The sequence below is a fragment of the Gobio gobio genome, assembly GCF_949357685.1.
Source record: "Gobio gobio genome assembly, chromosome: 2".
Classification (NCBI taxonomy): Eukaryota; Metazoa; Chordata; class Actinopteri; order Cypriniformes; family Gobionidae; genus Gobio; species Gobio gobio.
In genome coordinates this window covers 40630757-40655938 of record NC_137098.1, presented here as the reverse complement: position 1 = coordinate 40655938, position 25182 = coordinate 40630757, and the positions used below count along the sequence as shown (strand labels likewise).

General features: G+C 37.6%; 1 protein-coding gene across 1 annotated transcript in view; it reads right to left on the bottom strand.

The window, feature by feature from the left end:
- Nucleotides 1-24796, bottom strand: part of otog (otogelin) — a gene marked incomplete at its 5' end in the record, with an annotated part of 43364 nt that extends 18568 nt beyond the window's left edge. The window contains 22 exons of the mRNA XM_079803738.1: nucleotides 9744-9909; nucleotides 10049-10092; nucleotides 10273-10347; nucleotides 12467-12632; nucleotides 13393-13605; nucleotides 13685-13809; nucleotides 13912-14089; nucleotides 14362-14494; nucleotides 15451-15596; nucleotides 16523-16569; nucleotides 16691-16799; nucleotides 16894-17019; nucleotides 18002-18111; nucleotides 18289-18395; nucleotides 18860-18990; nucleotides 19662-19870; nucleotides 20019-20140; nucleotides 21208-21365; nucleotides 21446-21544; nucleotides 21988-22060; nucleotides 23865-23925; nucleotides 24783-24796. Of these exons, the coding sequence (XP_079659864.1) occupies nucleotides 9744-9909; nucleotides 10049-10092; nucleotides 10273-10347; nucleotides 12467-12632; nucleotides 13393-13605; nucleotides 13685-13809; nucleotides 13912-14089; nucleotides 14362-14494; nucleotides 15451-15596; nucleotides 16523-16569; nucleotides 16691-16799; nucleotides 16894-17019; nucleotides 18002-18111; nucleotides 18289-18395; nucleotides 18860-18990; nucleotides 19662-19870; nucleotides 20019-20140; nucleotides 21208-21365; nucleotides 21446-21544; nucleotides 21988-22060; nucleotides 23865-23925; nucleotides 24783-24796 (2612 nt within the window). The remainder of the gene's footprint in view (nucleotides 1-9743; nucleotides 9910-10048; nucleotides 10093-10272; nucleotides 10348-12466; nucleotides 12633-13392; nucleotides 13606-13684; nucleotides 13810-13911; nucleotides 14090-14361; nucleotides 14495-15450; nucleotides 15597-16522; nucleotides 16570-16690; nucleotides 16800-16893; nucleotides 17020-18001; nucleotides 18112-18288; nucleotides 18396-18859; nucleotides 18991-19661; nucleotides 19871-20018; nucleotides 20141-21207; nucleotides 21366-21445; nucleotides 21545-21987; nucleotides 22061-23864; nucleotides 23926-24782) is intronic.
- Nucleotides 24797-25182: the final 386 nt, after the last annotated feature.

Genomic DNA, 25182 nt, shown 5'->3' with positions numbered 1-25182 from the left:
ATTGTGTATTCTGAACGCAACCATTTTACCACATTTAGAACCAGTCTATCTTGTGTGGATTATAGATTTCAGCCAAGACGATATGCCCAGTTTCCCTTGATTAGCCTGTTCAAATGTGTTTGATTAGGGTTGGAACTAAACTCTGCAGGGCAGTGGCTCTCCAGGACCGGATTTGAGGAACCCTGGCCTGGTCTATACTGTTAGCCTGGCTCCACCCTCCTACGTACTCCAGCTCAATTTAAATTTTCCTTCAGTACTCCGTCTGGGACTGCGGTATATTCTTAGGTTTACTCCGAACTAATTTTTACCGGTCCAATCAGCGAACAGAGGGAGTGGCTGAGAACGATGACGTTGATGTCGTGCGCTAGTTTGAGATGCCATTCGTCACGACCAAACGTTAGCGATTGGTTATGGCAGATCCAGAGTGGCTCTAGGCAGATCCAATAGTTTTAAACTTCAACAGAGTACCCGCCTTCAAGGAAGTAAATGCTTGTCAGTGGAGAGTGGCCAGACTCTCTGTACAAATGAAATGTACGAGAGTCTGGTAAGACCAGGCTACTATACTGTATGTGCACGGTTTCACAAATACCCATAGTACGTACATCTTTACATAAGCCCAGAGCTCTCATGCAATACATAAACCACTGTACGTGATTGTGGCGAGGTGGACGAGCGAGATACATGGGAGGAGCGAGCGAGATCGGTGTGCGTGATTGAGAATGAGCGTCACCTGCGAGCCACACCGGTCTTGAGTCCTCTCATGAGGGAGTATGGAGGCATATAAGGACGAGTTACTCCAGTGAAGGACGAGAGAGGACAAGGCCTGGATTTTAAGTTGTTTTATTTATGTTTTGTTTATGTATGTGCGTGGCAGTCGTCCGTGAGGGGTTGCCGCTTTTACTTTCACTTTGTTCTGTTTATTTTATTAAAGTTTGTTGTTTATTGTTCACCGGTTCCCACCTCCTTCTTCCCTGAACATCCGAACCATTTTACAGTGATACTCATTAATCACAAACTTCAAAGATTTCCTCCAAGCAAACCTCACAAAAATTCATCAGAGATAATATCACTGAAAAAACACTGACTGAAGGCTTGTCGCACTCTGATATCTTGAATACTGTTAAATCTCATTTAGTTCAACTTGTTCAACTGGTTAAAAACAGATCACCAAATCTGTCTATGAAACAAAAACAAAAACTTGCAATATTAAAGCAGATAATTCAGTTCAAGTAAGTTTAAAGTCTGTGGTAAAACTTGAAGTGCATGAATATAAATGAAAGCACAATTCCTGAGTGAACATACAATGAGCACCATGACCATCAAAAGGCTTCAGGGAGTTAAACACACTTTAGAGACTCAACTGTGGCATCATTTTCACCGTGAGAGCTCTAATCTCAGACCCAGTGAGATGCATTACACTCAAGAAGACGTAGAGGTCATCTGCATTGATCTCTGACCTTAACCCTTAACCCTAAACCTGACCCTAACCTTAAGAGAGAAAACAATTGTTCAGAAAACATCTGTATTCACACAAGCTAAAGGTCTGCAGCAGAGCACAGAAACATAAAGATGGCTTTCTTTTCTTGTAGTTTCCTTTCGTTCTTTTCATCTTGACAAATGAAAATGTGCTGATTTTGAAGTACAGGAATGTCTTTAAGCAGCTTATCAGTTATTTGATCCAGCTGTGCACCTGTTTACTGCGTAAATAAGCATCGCTGCCATTAACCACTTTGCTTGAGGGATGGAGGAGGGGGTAATTATTCCCTCTCATTAGTGCAGGAATTCCCCTGCTCACAAAACCACTCCTATACCTGCTGCTCCCATGAGAGACAGGGGTATTAGCATCACCCTTAGCTTAATCGACAGAGAGAAACAGAGTGAGAAGAAGTCAGACTATGCTGAAACATCTTCAACAAACTTTAAAGTTACAGAAAATCTTCCACTCAGTGGCCAGTAAACAATCTGGGATGTGATTCACCAAAGCATCATTAGCCAACTATGGCCACAAGTTCTGTCGTTATCAACATAGTTCAATGATTTGCTGGTTCCTGAAATCCTAGTTTTATTGGCAAACAGCATCTCAAACTTACGAGGTTGGAACTACAGCTCTTGATAGTTTCTTGTTAGTTGTTAGAATGACATGTGGACATAAACAGACCATGCTCTTAAGCAAAATAAGCAAGCTAACATCCAGTACATTCTATATCTTTCATTCTATTCAAATATACTGTTTATACATTTCAGTTTACATATTTTAGCATGTCAACAATCAGCACTGTTTTTAAAGTATGCACATGTATGTGTAAGGGAACCCTAGAGCATGATGTAAGAGGGAAGTCGAAATGAATCAAACTCAAGGGAATCCAAATCTTCAGATGCCAAGTTTGTTAGAGCAGCACCTCAGAAAAATTACTTTATGGAGAAAGCTGCTGACTAAATTAACCACATTTAAAGAGGAGTAAAGTGTATGGCAATTACATACAGCATGTTAAAGTGATTTAAATGGACTACATTAATTGCAATCTCAAATTAATTCACTTAATTTATTACCCTACCACCTGCATGTGACGTCATTAACATAACTAAATACATAACTAAAGTGAGAACTTTAGTGTAAGATTACAAAGTAGAATAGACATATAAAGTAGAATAGACAGGAAAAACTAAAAAAAAAGTCCTGCCTTCAGTAATTAGCAAACTCATTTTCTGGGCATGAACAGGTGCACTGAGGAATTCAGCCTGGACATAAGCTCACATATCAAACACAGCTAACACACACACTGTATATTCTATCCTCTAACCCTAGCCCTACCCATCACAGAAAATCTTCTACGTTTTTACATTTTTCAAAAACATCACTTAGTATGATTTATATATTGTTTTCCTCATGGGGACCAACATTGTCCCCACAATGGATTCGGAATGAATACACAAAGGATTTCAGATATTGCTATTTTTGTGAGGACATTTTATACCTGAACCATACACACACACACACACACACACACACACACACACACACACACACACACACACACACACACACACACACACACACACACACACACACACACACACACACACACACACACACACACACACACACACACACACACACACACACACACACACACACACACACACACATACAATTTATAAGGTTTGTAGTGAGACACTGCTCTCTCAATAAGGCAGGCTATGACTGTCTATGTATGTGTGTGTGTGTCTGTGTGTGGAAGAGTATGGCTGCTGGAAATTCCCTGGAAAAGGTCTAGAGTGTCAAGAGGCTCATGACAATGTTCCAGAAGGCAAACAATCAAATACTTTACATTCTGCCTTTTACAGTCACTGATTTCAAGTGTATTAAAGCAGATTGAAAATCAGCAATGTATTACTTCTATATCTCTTTATCTCTTTTTAAGCTAATATATGCTAAATAGGTTCAAATATTCAATGGTTCACAGTTACTTGAGACACAGAACAATAAGTATGTATTATTGTTTTAAAGGGCACCTATTATGCCCCTTTTTACAAGATGTCATATTGGTCTTGGGTGTCCCCAAAATGTGTCTGTGAAGTTTCAGCACAAAATACCCCACAGATAATTTATTATAACGTGTTGATAATGTAATTTTGAGGCCTGTCTTTAAAAAGCGCTGTTTTGGTGTGTACTGCTTTAAATGTAAGTGAGCTGCATATCCCCGCCCCAAGAGGGCGTAGCATATACATCTCTCCTGTGCATGGCAGATTGCATACAGGTCTCACAGGGCAGGTCTATGTTAAAATGGCAGTGTCAGTCAAACCTTGCGGGCGGGCCTTTGCAGTTTGATGTCACACTGCAGATAATCTGAGAACACTGCTTATGATTTTTGGGGATTACAAAAAAAATACTGGGTGGATTTTTATCCTTATAGGGTGGTTGTTTACACACACTGTCAACACACATTTATGTTCAAACATCATGTAAAAGTGGATTTTGCATAATAGGTGCCCTTTAAAACCTCACTGTTGGGGTCAATTGGTAACTTACAGCAAGGTTTAAAGTCCTCTAGTGGTTAATTTTTTAAAATAATGTTTATATGTCTATGTGGTGTTTTTAATATACTTTAAGACCAACCATGTGCAATTTCATAAGTCAACACCATTGCTGAGTATTTTCTCCCAAAAACTGCAGTGAAAAAAGAATGCGGTTTGACACCACTGGTGTTTCTGGCTTTATCATTAACTATTCTCTGAAGCAGACAAGTTTCAAGAGAAGCCAGGTTATCCTGGTATATTTTTCTGTTGATATGAAAAATCATGTACATTTAGCAATATAGCACAGAGAAAGTAGCAGCGAATGCACAGAGTAATGGTATAACATCATTTTCAACACACTCAAATGTATCTAATATAACAAAACGGCGCTGTGTTACCCCACTTATGCTTGACTGGAAGAAGTGGATGCGGTGACTGTGCCATAATAAAAGTTCTGCTGCTGTTGAGCTGTGTATCATGCTCATCTCTCATTAGAAATCGCTCCAGCTGCCTCATTCAGCTTCCACAGCACTCATCCCTGCTCTGCTTCATACTACAGTAACTTTAATATTCTCATCCATGAACAAGTACTGTCCCGATTCTTTTCCACCGGCTGTGAGGTGAAGCTATTCCGCGCTCAATCTCAGCGTCATCAAGCTACGCCTTTGTTTTGAATAGACGACCTCTAGTGGCTAAAAACTACATATTGTGGCTTTAATTACCATTATGTGTTCGACATTGTACAGAACGATACACAAAACGCATTCCCACTCTGATACATTGACTTGTAGACAAGCTCTTCCACTTCTTCTGAATCAGTTTCTGGTTCAAACATATATGGCTGAATTTAACCAGTATTTCCACTTGCCATTGAGCAGCGTTTACTAGAGTAAAGTTGACCGAGTGGATCTCTGAGCTGGAGTGAGTGAGTGGAGGCGGGGCTAATTTGAATATTCACAGCCAGCTTATACTAAATGAAGCAAGGGGCGTAGAGTTACATTCAAGCTATTATAAGACATGCAATGATTTTTTTTTTTGTTGATTAATTTTGATTTTTTTGTCATTTTGTTTCTCAAGATTTATCAAAGTAAATCTTAATTTAAGAATGTTTAGATGTTAATACTGGAAAACAATACAAAAATATTGAGGGAAAATATATTTTTTGGAGTGTAATTTGATTTTTACACACCTGTTGTGGACATTCCTTTACTAATTTACATCGCCTAGATAACATCCTGCTGCTATTGTACTGCCCCGCGATAATGAAGTTAGACTACACGTATGCCACATCTAGTCATTTCCAGACTTATCAATAATCTCATCACTACTTCTCATTGTGGCATAAGGGGCCTTTGTGACATATTTACACCAGCCCAGATGCCAAACTATCGAGTTGCAGGAATTTATTAAACACTCATGACAGAATCTCAGCCATGATATTTCTTTCCCATGATGCTCTTGTGTAATTGTTTTCTGTTTAAAAGGTCAATAAGTCAGAAGAATGTGAATCACACGCGCACACACACACTCAGCCATCTAAAATATCACATCCCCTCTGTGTGCAGTGGAGACTCTAGTTGCTCTCCAGATACATACGTGACCTCACAGCCCTTTCACTACGTGACTAATGAATGTTCATGAGAGTTTTTCCCTTTGTATTGAGAGTATTAAATTGCCTTAATTCAGAATTGGCGAGCATTAACAAAGCAAGTGTTATACTCATCCCAACTTCAGAAACAAATCTAAAAATCTATATTAATAATATTCAAAAACTATATATATAATCTTAATCAAAACTGTAACAGGAAAAACAACTGTTATACATTTTTTGAGAATTTTGAGAACTGTTATATATTTTTTTAATAAATGAATCCATAATAATGGAATCCATTTAACACAATATTTAGAAGAAAGTGTTCAGCAGAAACTTCTTTCTGCAAAAAACAAATCAAATGTGTGTCGTGAACAAAATGTGAGCTCAGGTATAGTTCACCCAAAAATGAAACTTCTATCATTATTTACTCACCCTCAAGTACCTCCAAACATGTATGGATTTCTTTCTTATGCTGAACACAAAAGAAGATATTTTTGAATGTCTGTAACCAAACAGTTAATGGGTCCCATTGACTTTCATAGTTTTTTTTTTTAACTATAGAAGTTAATGTGGCCCATGACCTTGAGGGTGAGTAAATGATGACAGAATTTTCATTTTTGGGTTAGCCCCCTATAAAGGGGTCAGGAACTGGCTCTTTTTATTTTTTATACTGTTGTCAGAGGACAACTTATGACGTTCGTGTGGTTTTTACATTCGAAAACATCATAATGAATAAGTAATAGGTTATTTTCTGCTTTGGTTTTGAGGCTCTCTGAAAAATGCTCGGTTTTGATTGGCGTGCCACACTGAAGACTTGGAAGTAAACGCCCACGGCTAGGATTGACCAAAGATTTGCATATTTAATGAGCTTCTGCTCCCCTCAGTACATGTGGAAATTGTTTTGAAAGCGTCTGGAGAAACGCTCACAGGGCTCGAAAAATATATTTATCAAACAAACACAATGATTCATCTTTCATCCACCCGCGATGGATTGTAATGTTATTTTTGTATTACTTGGCTGGCCCAATCAGTGAATATAACCGCAAACCGTACACACACACGCGCGCGCAAGAAAGGAATGTTATTTCACTATTTAAGATAGCCCGTCGGCAGGCCGATGATACGTTTTGGTAGCCCGTCTGAAAAACACATAGCCCCGGGACGTTGGGCTTTGCGAGCACTGGCGTTACAAGTCCAAGTCTGATCACGAATGAAACAATAACACCTTCTCCAGCCTGTGACAGCGTGCTAAGGTATGTAATCAATAGATATCAAACAATCTGTAACAATGCAATACTAACACATATAAAAAAACATGTTTTACTCACATAAGTGTGTTGCACCGCTCCTGTCGGATCCAATATAGAAGGCACAGCATTGTGTTTTAATCTCAATGTGTCTGCAAATCCAGTCTCGACCTGTATCTTGTTTACAATCGATTCTGCGGTGAAATGAAGCGAACAAACGCGCAATGTCTTACGCATGTGAGCTGGAACCGGCATGTTTATTGCTCGGTAGCAAGACCCGTTTAGCTCCATGAGTTGGTGGGCGGGCTTGAGGCCAGTGGTCGACATATTCTGAGATCTCTCGTTTTCTGGGCCTTTTGTCAATAAAAGCTTTTCTTTGACTAACAAGGACGTTTTCAGCTCTGAAACTTACAGGATATTCTTATATCACGATTAACTTTTATATATCAAAGGCTCAAAGGAAAGTTGATTTCTCAATTCATCACCCCTTTAAGATCACACAGATCAAAAATCTTTCACAAATAAGATATATATATATATAAAAAAAAAAAACAGAACAGAACAGGCATATTCCCACTCTCTGTTGCAGGTTGTGGTGTTGGTAAGAGGATAACTGAGACGAGGTCTTATCATGCTGTTATGGCTTAGGATGGCTTTAGGAAGTTAAGCTTGTGATATGGCACTTAACCTCAGTTTGCTTGTGTAGACACTGGCATTAAATGTATCAGATGACAAAAATCCATCTATAGAGCAAGAGTCGTGCTCTCTGAGGCCCCTTTAGTGGGAACGTGACGTGAAGGGGAAAAAAAGAAGGGGAAGTGAAGTTGAGCTACAAAGAACTCTTTTCACCTGCTGTAGACCGCAGCAAAGGTTCCCACTGAGTCAGTGGAGACCCTTTAACTGATCTGTATCGACATCATCACCTGCTCCGGCAGACACCATCCGAGTGAGACCTCAACATGTAGAGCAAAATGTCATCAGTCCGTGAAAGTGCGCCTGGGGGGTTTGTGTGCTTCCGCAAATCTACATTACTTGGTATGTCAACGCTCTACATCTGCCAGTGAAAAGATGTTTGATTAAATTTTTGAATGGAATTTGATTCAGAACACTATTTGAGCAAGATTAGCTCAAAATTCCAGTGTATGCATGTGTAATGGAAATGAGCAGTTCCTGACGCTACTCAGGCGATTCCACCCACTAAGCTTAGCCATGGATCACTGCCTCATCACACACGTACACATACAGCCATTCACCTACTAAATCCTCCACATCGCACACAAACACGGAAACATCTAACCTTTAAATATATACAAATATAATACCAAAAACAGATGAGGAATAAACACACTCATTTAAAGAGTCCTCAGTGTCTGTAAAAGTGTTTAAATAGGCTAAAAATAAATTGGAAGACATTGAATAGTTGACACAAAAAGGAATCACATTAGAACTCAGTAAAGCTCACATTCTGCCAGAAACATCTAGTTCAAGAAAAGACTACACCTGGTCACTTTATGTGTTTTTACTGATTGGATAGCGATCTGATTTGTTCAAATGGTTCCATTTACACTTGGCCACATAAATGTGTCTCCACAAAACGAATATAAATCTGATCTTCAATTCCTGTGCTATAAGCCAATTTAATACAGTTCATGTCAAAGAAAGCAACAGATATCTGCTTAATTTTATTTAGCATCAGCTAATTTCAAGATCAAAGAAAGCAACAGGAAAGAGAGCACTTGTAAGATCATTTAGTCTCAGATTATTGTGTGTTGAGCTGTGTCGTTTCATTTGTGGCGTTCGTACTCAGCTACTCATCTGCGGTGATGTGCGTTGCAGTAGCGCTGTGATATCTGGTCGTATCATGTCATAAAGCTTTATAACACGCCCTTACACGTTTATTTTGTAACATTTTGGGAGGAGTAAAACATTTTGGGAGTTAAATTTACATATGTGGTTTCCACAACCAGATGAATTTACACTTGTCCAGTTTCTTCTGGAATGTGTCCTAGACCACCTGCTGAAGTGGTCTGAGTGATCGGATTTAAATCAGTCTTGAAAGCGTTTTGGAGGGCATTTACACAAAGGACAAGGTGTAAACAGACCCTAAAACAGCCGAGTAGTGAATTCCACAATAGCAGCCTCACTTACAAAAAGTACCACGATAGTCCCATGTTTTTTTGACATGGTACCATAACGCCATTGGTAAACTGGTGTGCCTTCAAATAATATTCCATCAAAAGCACATATAGCATGTATTAAATTTGTACATATTTATCATCATGTATTTATCATTATGAATATGTGCATAGGATTCAATGGACACTGAAGCAAGTGTCCTACTGAAATAAGGTTGTCCATTGCAGATAGTAGGTCAACATGAATTAGCCAAGACATGTTCCTTAACATATGTTGATCCAGGAACAACATTCCTGTCCGATAATGTAGTCTTAACACCATCCCTACCCTTTAACCTAACCCTACCCATAACATATTCCTAAAATCCGAGGAAAATGATAGGTGAATAACATGTATGTAAAAGCACCTAACCCCGGTTAAACCTAAACCTGACATAAACTGTAAACTTAACTTGTCCCTCAAAACATTTAGTATTTTTTATTGCTGAAAACAGTCATGCTGTTTAATATTTTTATGGAAACTGTGATACATTTTTTCAGGATTCTTTGATGAATATAAACTGATCCCAAAGTTTTGAATGGTAGTGCATGTGACTGACAGCGTTTTAAATCTAAATTTTGCAAACAGATTCATAAGTCTGTCGTAACACATTCAGTTTAGCGTTTATAATCTTGTCTTTTGCCTACTGCCATCTGTGAATACTGCAAAACTCCAGTTGCCACTGGTATATGAATATAGACTCCACTCACCCTGCGGGACAAACGCAGCCAGGCACGCACGGCTCATGAATGGAGCAGGTGAGGTTCAGCAAATACGACTCACAGGTCTGTTCACAGGCTAAACCTTTACTGGCTGAAGGGCCGTCTACTCTGTTCCCGCAGTCCTCATAAAACTGCCCTGGTGGGCACAGGGTATCTGAGAGAGAAGAGAAAAAGAACACACACTGAACTCCAGCACTGTAGATATGCAAATTCAAACAAACTGCAAACACTGCAGACATTCAAAGACTTTTACACAGGTAAACGACATCAGGATGCTGAAATACAACACTCACCAATAATTGAGCTCTGGGAAACGAGTTTTCCATCTTGGCAAATTCTGTTGATGTTAAAAAAGATTTTAACTAATGTGAGGCAGTGATTGTATTCTGCTGGGCTGCTGTGATATACAGAGATACATTATGCCCTGACAAAAATACTACTTTTTATTAGGAATGTGATAAAATGGAAAGCTGGACATAATGGTGATGTTTAATATGAATGAATAAGGCAATCTTACTGTACACCTGATGATGTCATGATCACATCTCCAGGAGAGTAGTCAGCACCGAGAAAACTGCATGGACACTCACTCCTGTACCACAATATATTAAAAGTATTTGACTCAGAACCAATATGTAATATCATATGCAAGAAAAAAACTGAACTGAAATTCTAGACAATTTTGTTAAAGGCAGGGTAGGTGATTTGTTCCAGACATTTTTTTTTAAAGATGAAAGGCTCTTTACATCCTGATAGCAATAACTAAATTAAGTGATCTAAATGTATTTATATTAGGGCTGTCAAAAGATTATTCGCGATTAATCGCATTCCAAAATAAAAGTTTGTGTTTACATAATATATTTGTGTGTACTCTGTATAATTATTATGTATATATAAATACACACACATTCATGTATATATTTAAGAAATATTTGCATGTATTTACTGTATATACATTTATATAATTTATATAAATATTTAATTTATAAAAATATATATATAAATATTTCATATATAAATGTTCTAAATGTAAAATTTTCTTAAATATATACATGCTTGTGTGTGTATTTACATATAAATAATAATTATAAACAGTACACACATATATTATGTAAACATAAACTTTTATTTTGGATGCAATTAATCGGGATTAATCTTTTGACAGCCCTAATTTATTTATATTATATTTTTATTCATATTATATTTATTTTATATATATATATATATATATATATATATATATATATATATATATATATATATATATATATATATATATATATATATATATATATATATATACATAGTGTCTGTGGAAGGTGTAGGACCATACAATGTTCGTCCAATCATTGCCCTTTTTCCGACGACAACAATACAATGTATTTCCATATCTCCGCGCAACCTGCTCGCAAAATAACAAGCTTATGCTACGTTCATGCCATAATTGCTGTGGAAACCTGTGACGTTATACTTGGAGCGGTTCATCACACGAATATATGCATTTCAATGGCAACACTATCAACGCCTAAATAAATCTGCAACAGTCAGGTGGTTCAGGTCAGTGCTCTTTAAGTTGATTTTGTTTGTTATTATTGTAATGTTATGTGCTTTGAGGCATGAGGTAGTTCACCGCCGTCTCTCGCAATGCTTTTCTCCCTGCTGTACGCGTTCATGTGTTTTGGAGGAGACGTGCTTTGGAGATGCTCTGAATTGAGGGTGGGATCTTGTGCTTTCAAAGCTAGCTCGAAAAATGCCTACCTTACCTTTAACTAACACAGTGTCCTAACCTAACATTCTCAAAAGTGACAATGCTGCATGACACAGCACAGCCAATCACAAGACATTGAATGCTTAATGAGTGAGGATGAACATAATGATGATTCACCTTGCATACCTTAAGCCAATAAAATCTCTGAGCTGTTTAAAAGAGTTAATCTAGTATAGTAGCTGGGTTAGAGGTGAGAGACTAAAGGCCTATAAGGCCTAAGAGCGGCAGTTGAGTCAGTAGTAGAGAAAGAAGCCTTCTCTATCACATCCCTGACTTTCTCTCAGCCTCTGCCAGCGTGAGTGCTGTAACTCTAGTACACACTGAGTATGTGGCAGTGGGACACGGGACATTTAAGGGAAGTGAACCCATGTGAGGGTGAGGAGGCTAAAAGCATTATACAACTCCTGAGGTTGTTGGGCCCATAACATTTTACAGCCTTTTGGACGAGGACTGCAAATAACTTTACTCTCACACACACACTAAAAAACTAAATCTAGGTCAGAGTTACAAAGCTAATGTTTAAAAAATGAGGAATAAATTGAGTTAAACAATTTGGCATATTTATTAATTTCATAAGGTCATATAATGCCTTTAACTTGAGTTAGTTTTTAGGCAAACAAGCTTGTCGAAGCCATAGCCTTGTGGACATGCCCAAACCGCAGTAGCGCTTTGGGCGACCCAAGTTTGAGTCCTGGCTTGAGGTCCTTTACCGATCCCATTGCTTCCTGTCTCCTCTACACTGCGCTATCCAAAAAAGGCCAAAACAATAACTTTATAAAAAGTAAACAAGCTTGCTGTCTCTTGCTTTAGTTCAAGACTTGACATTAGCTCTATTATATTAATAAAAAAAATATATATATATATAGTGACTATCTGTCAAGCTCCCAAAAAAGCACTATAAAATATCATAAAGTATTTCATACGACTATATTTTAACTTTTACCGTGGCACACAGGTGTGTGTATGCATGTTGAAGAATGTTCCTTCTGGGCACACACAACCCTCCTCACACTCATCTCCACACGGCTGTGGGAGAGACAGAAACAGGCAGCGGCGCTGACATGAAGACACGCAGACTCCATACTCCATAGTAGACGGACACAAGACAGCTGCAAAAACATTTACACACAGGCCAGACACAAAAACATTTTATTCAGATGCACAACAGAAATGTGCATGCGCTAGTGATTACTGAAGCTCATGTATACTACCATTTAAAAGTTTGGAGTGATCTTTTTTTCATTTTTTCATTAAATTGATCAAAAGTGACCGATTGATTGATCCAAACGTTACATTTTTACACGAAATCTATTTCAAGTAAATTAATTTTGGAATTTTGAATGCAGCACAACTGTTAACTGTAACGGTTTATAATAATAAGATAAAAAATATAATATTAATAAGGTAATAATAAAAATAACATTGATAATAAGCACCAAATCAGCATATTAGAATGATTTCCTAGGGATCATGTGACACTTAAGACTGGAGTAATGATGCTGAAGATTCAGCTTTGATCACAGAAATAAATTATATTTTAAAATAAATTTAAACAGATATTGTAAATTGTACTAATATTTCATTGCAATACAGTTTTTTAATCAAATAAATGCAGCCTTGGTGAGCATAAGAAATGTTCAACTAAAGAAAAACTGACCCAAAACTTGCGAATGGTAGTGTATGTATGTATATATATATATATATATATATATATATATATATATATATATATATATATATATATATATATATATATATATACATACTGTGGTCACTATATATATATATATATATATATATATATATATATATATATATATATATATATATATATATATATATATATGTGTGTGTATGTGTAAGACTCACCACACTCAGGCAGGTGTGAGCGGAAGTCAATGATGACACCGTGTCTCCTGCAGGTGCGAGCGTAGTGAGCGAGGATGGAGCACAGGCACTGTGCTCCACATTTGCAGACGTCTCCACGACACTGTAGCTGAAAACCCACCGGACTCACATACTCATGACAGGCAGAAAACACCTCTTGCGTCAGCACGTCACACTTCTCCACTGCATAAGAGGCTGAAATCACACAGAAAGACATTCAAGCCAAGCAGCCTGAAAAGGCGCTAGGTTATGCATAACAAGATGAATGTGTCACCTGCTTGCTGGTGTGTGTCACAAGGATCAAATTGAGGTAAGCTGGGCCGTGGCACACATGCTGAAGACACACGCCATGCATTTCCAAACAAGAATGGCGTACTTTCAATCATGCCAGAGGGTGCACTAGAGTAACGCATAAACAAAATTTGAGAAAAGTTGGAGAATAAGTTAAATATGAGCAAAAACAAGACAGGGAAAGAAAGTAGAAAGTAGAGTGAAACCCACAGGAAGTCATCCTGAATGTTGCCGTTAAAGGTCCCGCAGAGCCCCACAGTATCATCTCTCCACTGCTCTTCCAACTGCAGGTACAGCCTGAACTCCCTCCAGTTATACTGCAGCCGCAGACCCTGCGATGACTTCACCTGAACAAACATGGATGACAGCTCCTGGATCTGAAAGACATCTGAAAAGACATCAGTATATTAAACATATGAAGAACAATGAATAACAAACACAGACACACATTTTAAACTCATAAAAATATCCATCTACTAATATAAGAGTTCAATACCATGGTACAGGCATGGTATCACAAGGTAATATTAAGACAAATGCATGTACTTTATGAATTTTATCCTCGGAAAACCCATGGTAGTATTTATTGGTACATTTTTGTGTTATAGCACATTTCCATGCCAACGCACATCCATCTCATTAGCAGCTGTAGTACATTACCATCTGAATACGGCAAAGAGATCCTGAACTGGCTGGCCATAAAAACCTCTCCACTGTGGCTCATTGTGATCTCAGTACGTGGATCCTCATCCAGCACCAGGTTGACTGACTGAATACAAGCACCATCCAAATTCTGCAGACATAAAGCAAAACAAAATCAGAACGTCCCATACCGGCACACATTATATCAGCAGCTATAGAACTACGGTATCAAACACAATGGATGAATGACAGCACAGGGAAACAAACCTATCAGATCATCAGTTACAATTATGACTAATTCAGTAATCATGTTGTTTAGGAATTAAGCATTTATGCTCGTGAATGAATTACTGAGAGCTGTTCACAGGAGATAAACCACTCTGACTCTGAATCGCTCCATTCAAGGAAATGATGGATGCTACCAAAGGTGCCTATGTGGGGATCTTTCAGCAGTCGCTTTACTGAAATACATCTCTCGCTCTCTCTTCTCTCTCTCTCTCTCAGCAACTACAAAGTCTCTGGCTCTGTCATTCAGAGGCTCAGATAAGCAGAATAGCTTGTTCAGAGTCCAGACAGTGACACCATACACCAGACTGCTCTGTGTGTGTTGAGTATTAGCATCAGCAGGTCTGGGCTTCAGGAAAGGAAGGCTTTGAGGGGGAGAAACTCTTCATGTTTTGTATCGTTTCATGTTTTATCTGTCGAAGTTAAACAGGGTCTAATCACGACACAAGCTCATCTAAGACTTTGTTTCATCTCAACCCAAAAAACGAAACTTTAGCCGAAAGAAAAGCTGTGCAATTATTTGTGCCAAATCTAGTGACTAATTTAACTAACAGACTAACAAGTACAGCAACTATAACTGCTTAAATGCCAATAGCTTGACTAATCACACAAATCTAGAATCTGCAATCTTAAGTCTGTCAACTGAAGCTGTGCTGCAGCCACCAGATTACTCTTTAGATCACCACACTAGAGCAATTCTGGAACGTGATGAATAAAGGTTTGGCATGCTACATCTGGCATGCCTTAAGTCTTTTCTCTTTTGTGTGCTAATACTTGAGGTTTGTGTTGGTGCGGATAGCATGAAAGTGCAGAGGGACTTACGGCTCCACAGGGTGCATTCTGAATGGTCACAGTGAACCTGCCCGAGTTTCTGCTCTTGGCTAAAACGTACTGGCATGTAGCAGGAAATGTGTAAACACGGCCATCAAACGACTGGAAGAACATGTCTCCTGTCACAGAGCACTCCCCTGTTATAAAAAATTAAAAATAAGGTACATTACCCTTTAAAAGTTTGGGGTTGATACGATTTTTTTTATGCTCACCAAGAAGGCATTTATTTGATCAAAAATACAGTAAGAAACTGTAATATTATGATATATTATTAAAATTAAAATAAATTAATTAATTATTTTAAATGTAATTTATTCCTGTGATGGTAAAGCTGAATTTTCAGCATCATTACTCAGCAAAATCCGCAATCAGCAAAATAATTATTATTAAAGATCATGTTCCATGAAGATATTTTGTAAATTTCCTACTGTAAGTATATATTTAAAAAATTATTATTATTAGTAATAAGCATTGCTAAAGACTTTAAAGGCGATTTTCTCAATATTTAGATTCTTTTGCATCCTCAGATTCCAGATTTTCAAATAGTTGTATCTGGGCCAAATATTGTCCTATCCTAAACCATACATCAATGGAAAGCTTATTTATTGAAATTTATAATTTCAAAAAATTTACCCTTATGACTTTTGGTTTTGTGGTACAGGGTCAGAATTGTGCTGCTTAAAAAAAAGTTTAATTTTCAAATTAATAAGTGATTCTTACTGACGCCAAACTATTACTGTAGGGTTTATGCTATGACAGAATCCTTCCTCCATATATCATTATGTGCAGCTTATCAAAGTGAAGTGTTTTAATTAGTTGTTAAAGAGAAGTATTTCCTCTAGAATAAGGTCATTCATCAATATATGAGGAAGGGGGAATCATATTTGGCTAAATTAATAAAATCTCTGGAATTGCAAGATAATTAAATGGTAATGAGATACATTCAGAAACAATGAATTAAGAAAATGTGGTTTAGAAAGAGATGAATGAATGAAATGTGAAAATAAATACACTATGAGGGTACAGTAAATATGAAAAAAGTCAATTAAAAATAGATAAACACCTGGGCAGTTGTGCTCTGTGCAGTTCCACATGCCCCCAACACATGTGCTAAAAAAGATGCAGGAACAAATATGGATACATACTGTACGTTCAGTACCACACAAACACAAGCATTAATATTTCTTCATGCATTCAAGTATGCAGTGCATAAGATAATTTAGTGTCTGACCAGTTGTTGCAGTCTTCCTGTATGACATGTCCGGAGGGGTACAGCATACCGTGGTGCTCACATGGACAATCTGATGCCTTAACACACACCCCATCCTCGTAGATCAAATCTAGAGACAGTAAAATGATTTTATTGTCTTCAAACATTCATGAATGAACATGTATATACATAAAGCATGTGTTTAGTTCATTTAGTGTTACTACCATCAGGGCAGTAGCAGCCATCCAAACACTGTAGCTTGCTGTCTATACACATGTGTTCAATCTTGCAGTGCATGGGACAGCAGGTAATACACTCTCTGAAAAGGAGCTCGCCAGGGCAATCAACATCTATAACCAAGAACAACAGATTCTCTCACAATATGTATCTCACGGCAAAAAACTAAACAAAAAAACACTTGAATTATCAAATGGCTAAACATCTACATAATCTAAAACATAATGACATCTACAGGTGAAATAAAGCAATAAAGCACATGAGGATGTGCAATAGAGTGATTTTACAACTTAACGTCATGCCTACAACTGTGGTAAAATTACTGTAACACATTTCAATAAATTGTCACATATTAAATAAACAGTTACAATTATTTATTTACACTACCATTCAAAAGTTTGGGGTCAGGAAAAAATTTTTTCCAAAGAAAATAATACTTTTATTCAGCAAGGGTGTGTTAAATTGATTAAAAGTGACAGTAAAGACATTTACTATTTCACATTTACTTTTTTTACGTTTACTTTTTCACAAAATATATCAAGTAAATGCTGTTCTTTATAACACTGAATACTAGCTGAAATATTGATAATATGAGGAAATGTTACTTGAGCACCAAATCAGCATATTAGACTGATTTCTGAAGGATCATGTGACACTGAAGACTGGCGAAATGGCTGAAAAAAATCCAGCTTTGCCATCACAGAAATAAATTATGTTTTAAAACATAATAATATATTATTAATAAAAATATATTAAATATACATTTATTAGCATAAGAGACTTTTTAACACATTTAACTCATAAAACATTTTATACAAATCTTACCAACTCCAATTTTTGAACCGTATTTTATAGTTAAGAATGATTAGAATAAACAATTCATACACCAATAGTTCACTAAGATAAACTTTAAAGTTGTCAGGCAATGCAGCAACTTGGCACATATATGTGGTCAAACGTGTGTATTTGGCTATTTCACATCTGAATACTCATTAAGTCAGTCTGAAATATATGTTTTAACAAATATACATTTAACACCTTTACGAAATAAACTCAAATATCTGAGCAACATTTGTGCAATTGCAAGTAACTTACTGCAAACAGGAAAGTGTGTTCTCCAGTTATGCAGCGGATGTTCAGCATGGGCACATGCTCTTGCATACTCTGTAAACACCTGGCACACCACATCACCATTGGGACCAGACCTGCACCAGATAAAACTATTATACACACTCAACATTTATAAAGTGCAATAGCAGCAACAGCATGAGTATGTTTAGGATAGCACCTTGGAAAGTTATGTTAGTAGCTTTGCAATGCAGATTAATAGCTTTTCAATTGGTATGGTAATGTCAGTGGTTCAGTTTTATGTCAGTACTTACAGACAGAGGTCATTGGAGCAACTGGCCATGTATGAATATGGACTGACAAACTCATGGCAAGACTGGAATGGTTCCTTCAGTAGCATGGCACAAACTTCCTCCACTTTCTGCAGTGAAGAACCAGAGTCTTTATTAACCAGGTGAATTGCGGGACCAGAATATTGTTGTTGTGCGACCAGAATATACATACATGTAGTATATATATATGTGTGTGTGTGTGTGTGTGTGTGTGTGTGTGTGTGTGTGTGTGTGTGTGTGTGTGTGTGTGTGTGTGTGTGTGTGTGTGTGTGTGTGTGTGTGTGTGTGTGTGTGTGTGGCTGGCTGGCTCAGGTAAACACTAAGTTACCCCACAAAGACTGCAACATCAAAAATCCTTGACCTTGTGGGAACTTTTTTTTTTTTTTTGAAAATATAAATATGCAGAAAGTTTTCTGTGATAGGCAGGTTTAGGGGTAGAGTTAGTGTAAGGGGATAGAATATACAGTTTGAACAGTTTAAAAATCATATCTATGGAAAGTCCCCATAAAACATGAAAACACAACATGAGTGTGTGTGTGTGTGTTTTTAGTACCAATAAGACATGATGATCCTGCATAGCACATGGTGAGGGGTAGAGAGATGGAACGATATGACATCTGGCCAGCTGTGGATCCTCCTCTGCCCAGCTGTTTCCAAACATGGACAAATCCTGTGTGAAAACACCTGGAACAAACAATGATAAATGCATATGAGTAGGTAATGCATTATGTGTTCATGCACTTTTTTAAAATCAACATCAAGATTTTAAAATGTGTGTAAGGGGAAAGTATATAGTTTTCCACTAATTTTATTTTATTATATTTCTGCTTTAACTTCTCAATTTTAAATGATCCTGTGGTGTGACAAATCATTTTTTAAAAGTACAAATATTATCTAAAACTACATGCATACTAACTATGAAAGAATGTATAATTATGCACATAAAAATGCAGTTTAAAATAGTTTTATATGCAATACAGCATATCACACCACAGAACATTTTAACTTCCTATAAGTATTTCATTTCAACTACCCTAAGCTTCATTAAATATTACTTGTCTGACTGTCAGTTGAGAGAAAACTGTTTATGATTGAATTTGAATTACTATACAGAATGTAATAGTGTATTTCACTGGTATTGACAGGCATAATATGAAAGAACATAGAACTAATTTATTAAAAAGGGCCTGTACTTTCTGTGCAATCTCTGTCATGATACATTTCATACTATTCAAATAACTCGCTGTTTTTTATATTGTCAAATAAATCTATGATCTATTATTGTTTGTTTTCCTTTTCCATCACACAGTTTTAATTCAAATGCCACAATCTGAAACAAATTGAGTGAAACTTGCCATAGCTGGTCCTTAGGTCATCCTGAGTGTCAGCATTGAAATTGCCACACAGTCCACAGGTGTGTCCTACAAATTCAGGACTCATCTTGATGTACACAGAGCCAGTGAATCCCTGCCAGGCTAGCGTGAAACCCTGTGGCTGTGACACTACTATGTAGTCAGAGATTCGCTCCAACTCAACATCGTGGATGTGATGGGGCAGCTGCACACTACAGAGAGAGGATTTCAACTACAGTTGATACTACACACACTTAAATCACATCACCGAACAGCTCCTTTAAAAGAATCCATGAGATATCATATAGGTCAGGTTGAGGTTAAGTGACTAGTGTGTGGTTGAATGTGAATGTTCATTACCTTTGACCCTTGAAAGTAACACTGAAGTTCTGTAACCTAATCTCCCCCTCCCACGGCAGGAAGAGGCTGATTGAACGTGTGCAGGAGTATGGGAAAGAACTGCATTCTGGGTCATTATGCACCTGTAGATCAATAATTAGTAATGAAGCATGATATAGAATCTTGCTGTATTTAAGTCACCATGACTATTCTTACTTTTTTATGGAATATTGCAGCGTTTATTATAAATGATTTATCCGTGCACATATTTTTATTTTTTTATAACTTAATGTACCCTTATAATGTTTAATCAAAATCACTTTCCCTCCCCTTTCAACAACTTCTCTTCTAGGCGGGACATCCTGTCACTCACATGAGATCACAGCAATAGAAAACCACAATGATCCAACGATTCATTCAATTCCTGATGGACAAAATCAAGTCCAGCCCTACATTTTTTCTTGTTTGTTTGAGAAGGCGTTTAGATGTACATCACAATAGGGAAGAGAAGACTATTGCAACTTCCGTTTCATGCAGACTTTTCATGCAGAAAAAAAAAAAAAAAGAACCTATATTTTAGGTTCAAAAGAATTCCAACACTAAAATAAAGCGGAAGTAAACCACTAAAATAAAGAGTCTGCAAATACACTGTGCAGCTCTTAAGAAGCTTCCTCTACATCATCAAAGAGCGGAGTCTACTTATCCAGAGCAGCCGGGCCAATCCTGCTTAAGTTCTGCATTACTGTCAGCCATCCTTTCAATTCATTGATAAATGATATTGGCACTTAAGCTAATGGCCTAAAGAAACTCCTGGCTGAGTTAACTCACCCTCTCTGGATTCCCATCAGTGAGTCTGGGAGAACAAAGCCAATTCTGTTTTGACCCTGGCTGTAATTACTGTATTAAACTGTAATGGGCATAAATGACCATAATAATGAGATCACTTTCTCTATGAATGCCAATAAATATCTTCCTCAGGCAAGAGCTGTGCAGTACACACACACACACACACACATATGTGGCATCTCTGATGCAAAGCAGAGAACAGTAGCCTGCTCAAACGAGCCAATCCGAAGCTAATTGAGGTCTTTTGGCAAAAAAGGCAATAAATCACCATCTGGTAAAGGACATATTTTCTACCACTATGAACATCAGAACATCAAACGTATGCTGCAGTAAACTAGTATTTATAAACATCATAAGAGATCACCTGTATATGTACACTTGACCGAGTGCTGTCTTCACAGTCTCTCAGTAACGTGTAGCTGCATTTTCCAGGGAAGTAGTAATAAAGTCCATCAAAGGTTTCATAGTTGTATTGTCCCCACGAGCGGCACGTCATCTCTCGCTCAAAGCCTAGGTTGGGGACTGAATCATTTGATTTATTATTTGCCATGCCGAAACTAAGAGAGGAATCTTAATGTGCTGTGTGTTGCACAGTACAGTACCGGTCTGGCAGTGTGTTCCGGTGGCCTGGTATAAAGTGCAGTTACAGGAGTCTGGATGGACGCACCAACCCCCATTCAGACAAGGAGATGTACACTCACCTGCACGGCACAAATAAAGCACATTAAAATAGTGTGTGTTTCGGTGCGTTTAAGCATGTGTTTGATATCTGGTAACTGAAGGGGTCATTGAAGCATTAAGATGAATCCAGCTCTTGTGTGTAATGATGACACTCATCAGCCTGTTGAACAGATGTCCACTGAAAGAGGGGGCAGTCCCGTTCTCACATTTCAAATGAGCATAAAACTTATTGTTTGCAGTTTCGCATAACAAAAATAAGGTTTATGCATCACAAACTTGCACACACTGTAATTATTAACGTGTTATAATAGTTTACAATTATTCCTAAATGCAATAAACAAATAAAGTTAGTAACACAAGCACATTCCGATGCATCCACATTGGCACACATTAACAAACAGTTCCGAAAACCTGCGTAAAGAGAGGACTCCTAAAGTATGGTAACATTCAGCTCAGGTCTTACCGGTGGCTCTGCGGGGTGATGGCTTCTGTGCTTCTGTTCGCTCTGCTGACGATGTGTTGCTTTCTAAGGATCTCTTTGGAGAATAAAATGATTGAAGTTAACACATAGTTTGTGTAACAGGGGTTCTGTGACCCCTAGCAGGTCTAAAGGGATAGACTCTAGGGAGTTTGCCAATTATTGTTTGATTTTGAACTAATGGGTAGAAAAAAGGCTTAAACAAACATTCAATATTTAGTTGATGTCAACCAGCTGAAGTTAAGACGTTTAGTTAATACCACATTCAAATGAATTGATTACATTTAAAAATGTAACATAAAAAATGATTATTGGAATGTACATAAAAATATGTAAGCACATTAATATTGTAACATATGCACGTCATGCTTAAAATGAAACAATCAGGTATATAATTATTATATAGCCTACTTTTTTTATTTTAATATGTAGGATGGCCCCTACTTTGTCTTTCAATCCACCAAGAAGTCATTGGCATTGAAAGAATTCAGAAAAGTCACAGAACTCTTAACATTTGAGGTTATTATACAAATACATTTTTTTAGGCTATACAAGCACATTAATATTGAGCTAATGTAACTCTAGCAGGTCGTTTTAATTATTTGACTAATTAAACCTAAATTCTGTCCTGCAACTACATTCATTTTCGGATTAATGAAGACCTCCCAGATGAAATGTATCAGGAGAATGGAAGCAGGACCCCGCAGTGCAGATCTGAAATTCCACTCAAAGTCCTAATCTAATAAATCATCGTCCGCTTGTACAGAAACTGGAAGAATGTGCTGCGCATAACATGGATAAGAGTTTATTATTACCGCAGGAGGGGATAGAGAGCGATCAGCGATCACTTCACTTCAGAACTAAATCATTTTCTTATCTGACCGAAACCGGCTCTATTCTGCCCGCTTCTCCCCATCACACCTGATATCTGAGAGTTCAATAATTTCATGTAGCTTACGAGGCTGTAAGGGAGATGTATTCTGACATAATGAACGGGGCCAGTGTGTCTCAGTGAATAGCGGCTCTGGGGAACAGCCGCTCCAGCTTTACCAATCCTGAGCGCCCAGCGGACACCTGAAACCGCTTTACTGCCTCCGAAATGACGACTTTTGTCCCAAAGACCTCCACAAAGCCAGCACTGGGGGATGCGTTTTCAGTGTGAGAATTAAACAATGAATTTCAGGGGGGTCAACTTCTTTTAAAAGAAAAGTTGCGAGGAATTTTTCTGCCCGCAGCCTGTCTCGTTCATAGTGCGCCTGCTTTCGCGCGCACCTGACACAATTGAACACTTGCCAAATAAGTACATTTAAAACAAACAAACCAAAAACATTAAATTTTATATTAGCCTAAATGTAAATGTATAATAAAAATATGACGCAGTATTTATGTTTTGTCAGACTCAAACTGCTCGAGAAAGCGTGATGTTGCTATGGTGACCTCTTCAGTCGAACGAGTTTTCATACAAGAACCCTGATATAATCCGCAACCTCTTTCCCTTTTTCCATTATTAAACACATGTTGGTGAATGGTTGGCTACTAAAAAACAGTAGGTTAATGAAAAATTCAATGAGAAACAATCATCTTAGCTTAACAGCTTAACGTTTTAAATTCCTTAATTTTATCATTTAAACCTCATCGAAATTTTAAATATTCCCCTTTCCTTTAGATCCTAATTAAATCAGGTAGCCTATAGGCTATTCTCACCACAGCTTGTTCGACAACCTCGCTTTTATCGTAGATCAAGAAAACACATCTTTTGCAAACACCTTGTTTTCTGTAATGTTATGCATTTAACCTCATGGCACTGCATTTAGCGCAGGTTTCCTGTGCGCTCTCTCAATGCATCGCTTCAGCTCTCCTACCTGCTCCGTTTGGGAAGCGGGATCCCATTTCTCCAGCATTATCCTGCTGCTTTCGCTGCTGCTGGGACACACAGAGAACAAGGAGCGGTTTGTTCCTCACACACAGCTAATCAGCACTTGTGTTCGACAGAAAAGCCAGAGACTCACAGGCGTTTTCACAGGCCTGTTTCACAACTATTACAGCCCTGAAGACCTTTCGGGCGATTTCATCAAACATGCGTAAAATTAGCGCGAGTTAAGTCACGAGTCGGGATGTCAAAGTTTTAAGATGCTCAAAATGTGCAGAATGTTTAGCATCATCATGTCAATTGAAGTAGATTGTAATACAAACGTTTTCCCCGTTACAATAAATACATCATATGGCTAAATAAATAATGAAAAAATGAAAATAAAAAATACAGCACGCAAATCGGATAAGCACATAAATGTGAATCGTAATACTTACTTTTCAAAATCATGCTGTTGTGTTAAATTCAGACTGTCAGTGCCCCACGTGAGATGTGCTAAAAAGAAACAAATTATCACATTAGTGCAGAACTTTTCAACGTTTATGATTTTTTTTTGTCAGTCCGTGTAACACTTTTCAATATCAAACAATTTAATCAAACGTTTGGAAACTATGAATTAGCCATCAGAAATGTGAATTATAGGCCTATATAGGAAATATTTTTTTATAAAAAAATTATTAAGACCAATATGCTACAGACTTTGATATATCCCTATTTAGATAAGGAATTTACGCATTAGCATTATATTATAGCTAGTTCTCCCTTCACTGCCAGAGAAATTTTTTTCCTGGTTTCTTCAACAATAATAATATAGGCATACACTTTTTTAGTCAAATCTAAATTTAATTTGGTCTTTAAAATAATAATCAATATATATATCAGATATATATCAGAGCATAAGTGACCACACCAGTCCATCGTCATGCTACTTACCTTGATATATTAAGATAAAGAATAATAAATAGAGTAAAAAAAGTTTCTTTCCGGGAGTTAAAATAGGATCCATTCGTGACTCATGCGAATCACTTGAAATGGAATGAGATTCTCCCCTCACAGTCTTACACCGATGGGCACTACCGACGCATGTTCCCGTCTGACTGCAGCAGCTGCTCGCGCTCTCTCTCTCTCTCTCTCTCTCTCTCTCTCTCTCTCTCTCTCTCTCTCTCTCTCTCTCTCTCTCTCTCTCATCTCAGGTGCTGAAGATAACACCCGTTCCGCGCTCGGCGTCATTAGCATAATATATGCTAATGAACATCACTAATGCATAACCAACACTTCAGAGAGAGAACGGGAGGTCCGTTTACTGCAGC